The sequence below is a fragment of the Trypanosoma cruzi genome, genomic scaffold (assembly GCF_000209065.1).
Source record: "Trypanosoma cruzi strain CL Brener 1047053512269 genomic scaffold, whole genome shotgun sequence".
Classification (NCBI taxonomy): domain Eukaryota; phylum Euglenozoa; class Kinetoplastea; order Trypanosomatida; family Trypanosomatidae; genus Trypanosoma; species Trypanosoma cruzi.
In genome coordinates this window covers 2054-3194 of record NW_001849454.1, presented here as the reverse complement: position 1 = coordinate 3194, position 1141 = coordinate 2054, and the positions used below count along the sequence as shown (strand labels likewise).

General features: G+C 54.6%; 1 protein-coding gene across 1 annotated transcript, besides 1 other annotated feature; it reads right to left on the bottom strand.

The window, feature by feature from the left end:
- Positions 1-1141: a sequence feature (areas not merged during assembly with more than two copies in the genome that could not be assigned to a particular haplotype).
- Positions 507-1141, bottom strand: Tc00.1047053509271.10 (trans-sialidase, putative; the record flags this gene model as incomplete). The annotated part of the gene is made up of 1 exon (XM_797084.1): positions 507-1141. A coding segment is annotated over one exon (635 nt), but the record flags the coding sequence as incomplete, so codon positions are not given.

The following is a 1141-nucleotide window of genomic DNA, read 5'->3' as shown; positions in this document are numbered from 1 at the left end:
TATTCACTCAAAAACACACACACAAAAAAAAAAAAAAAGCTGCACGTTGGTGCGCGTGTCTCGCCCGAAGATAACAAAATAAGATACACTCGTTACAGTCGTTTAAACCCCCGGTGCCCACAAATCATTTATATTCCACTGGGACACTCGGCGTGGTTTCGTGCCCCCCATTCCATTGTCTCGTTTATTAGCCGGCGCCGTCGGCGTGACACACAAAGCCGAGCGCGCCTCTGGTCAAACAAACAAACAAAAAACAAGAACACTGAGTAGATCCCGCCGTTGTCGGAGGACCAAAAGACGGGGGGAAAATAAAAAAACAAACAAACAAAAACCACGCGATGATGGCCTCGGGGGGAGCATGCTTCCACATGGAGGAAGGGGCCTGCGCGGCGAAGGGATCGTAAAAACAAAATAAGTAAAAAAAGCGTGCACGAGAAGTGGCAACTATTCCAGAAGGTGCGTGGGGAGACGCAAATGTCCCCACCGGAGGCAGGGGCCCCGCCGCGTTACGCCCCGTAAAGGGCCGAAAAGCCGCACAGCCCCAGCAGCAGCAGCAGCACCCGAGACACGCCCCCACGCATGGAGCCGTCACCTTTACCTTTTTTGGCGTCGCTTTTCCTGACCAGTTTTAGTTCACCGAAACTCAGTGGGCGGTCGTACAGAAAGACGTTCGTCACCGTCACATCGCTGCCGCTGCCTCCCTCGTCGCTCCCAATGTAGAATTGTGGGATTTCAAACCCCTGCGTCTCAAGTGTTGGTATCGTCTCCGGGCTCCCCACAATCACACCATCCACGTACACGGAGCCCTTGTTGCCGTCCTGCAGCATGAGCGCCACCTGGTATTCTCTCCCCGGCTCCCACGTGCTCCCCGGTGCTGTTTTTGTGCCGTTGAACACCTTCTCCCACTTTTTATTCATGCCGTACGACAGCCCAATGATCTTCTTGCCGGCACCGTCCCCGAGACCCGCACCCAGCAGAGGAGTGCTCCCCTTCGGAACCTGGTGGATGGTCACCGTCGCCACAAGAGTGAATCTGTGGTTCACAAAGCCGTACTGTTTATTAGGTCCCCACCTGCTCATAGACCACATTGCCCTGGACCCAGGCGCCGTGAACTTAAAGCCATTTTTGACCTTCGCTGCCT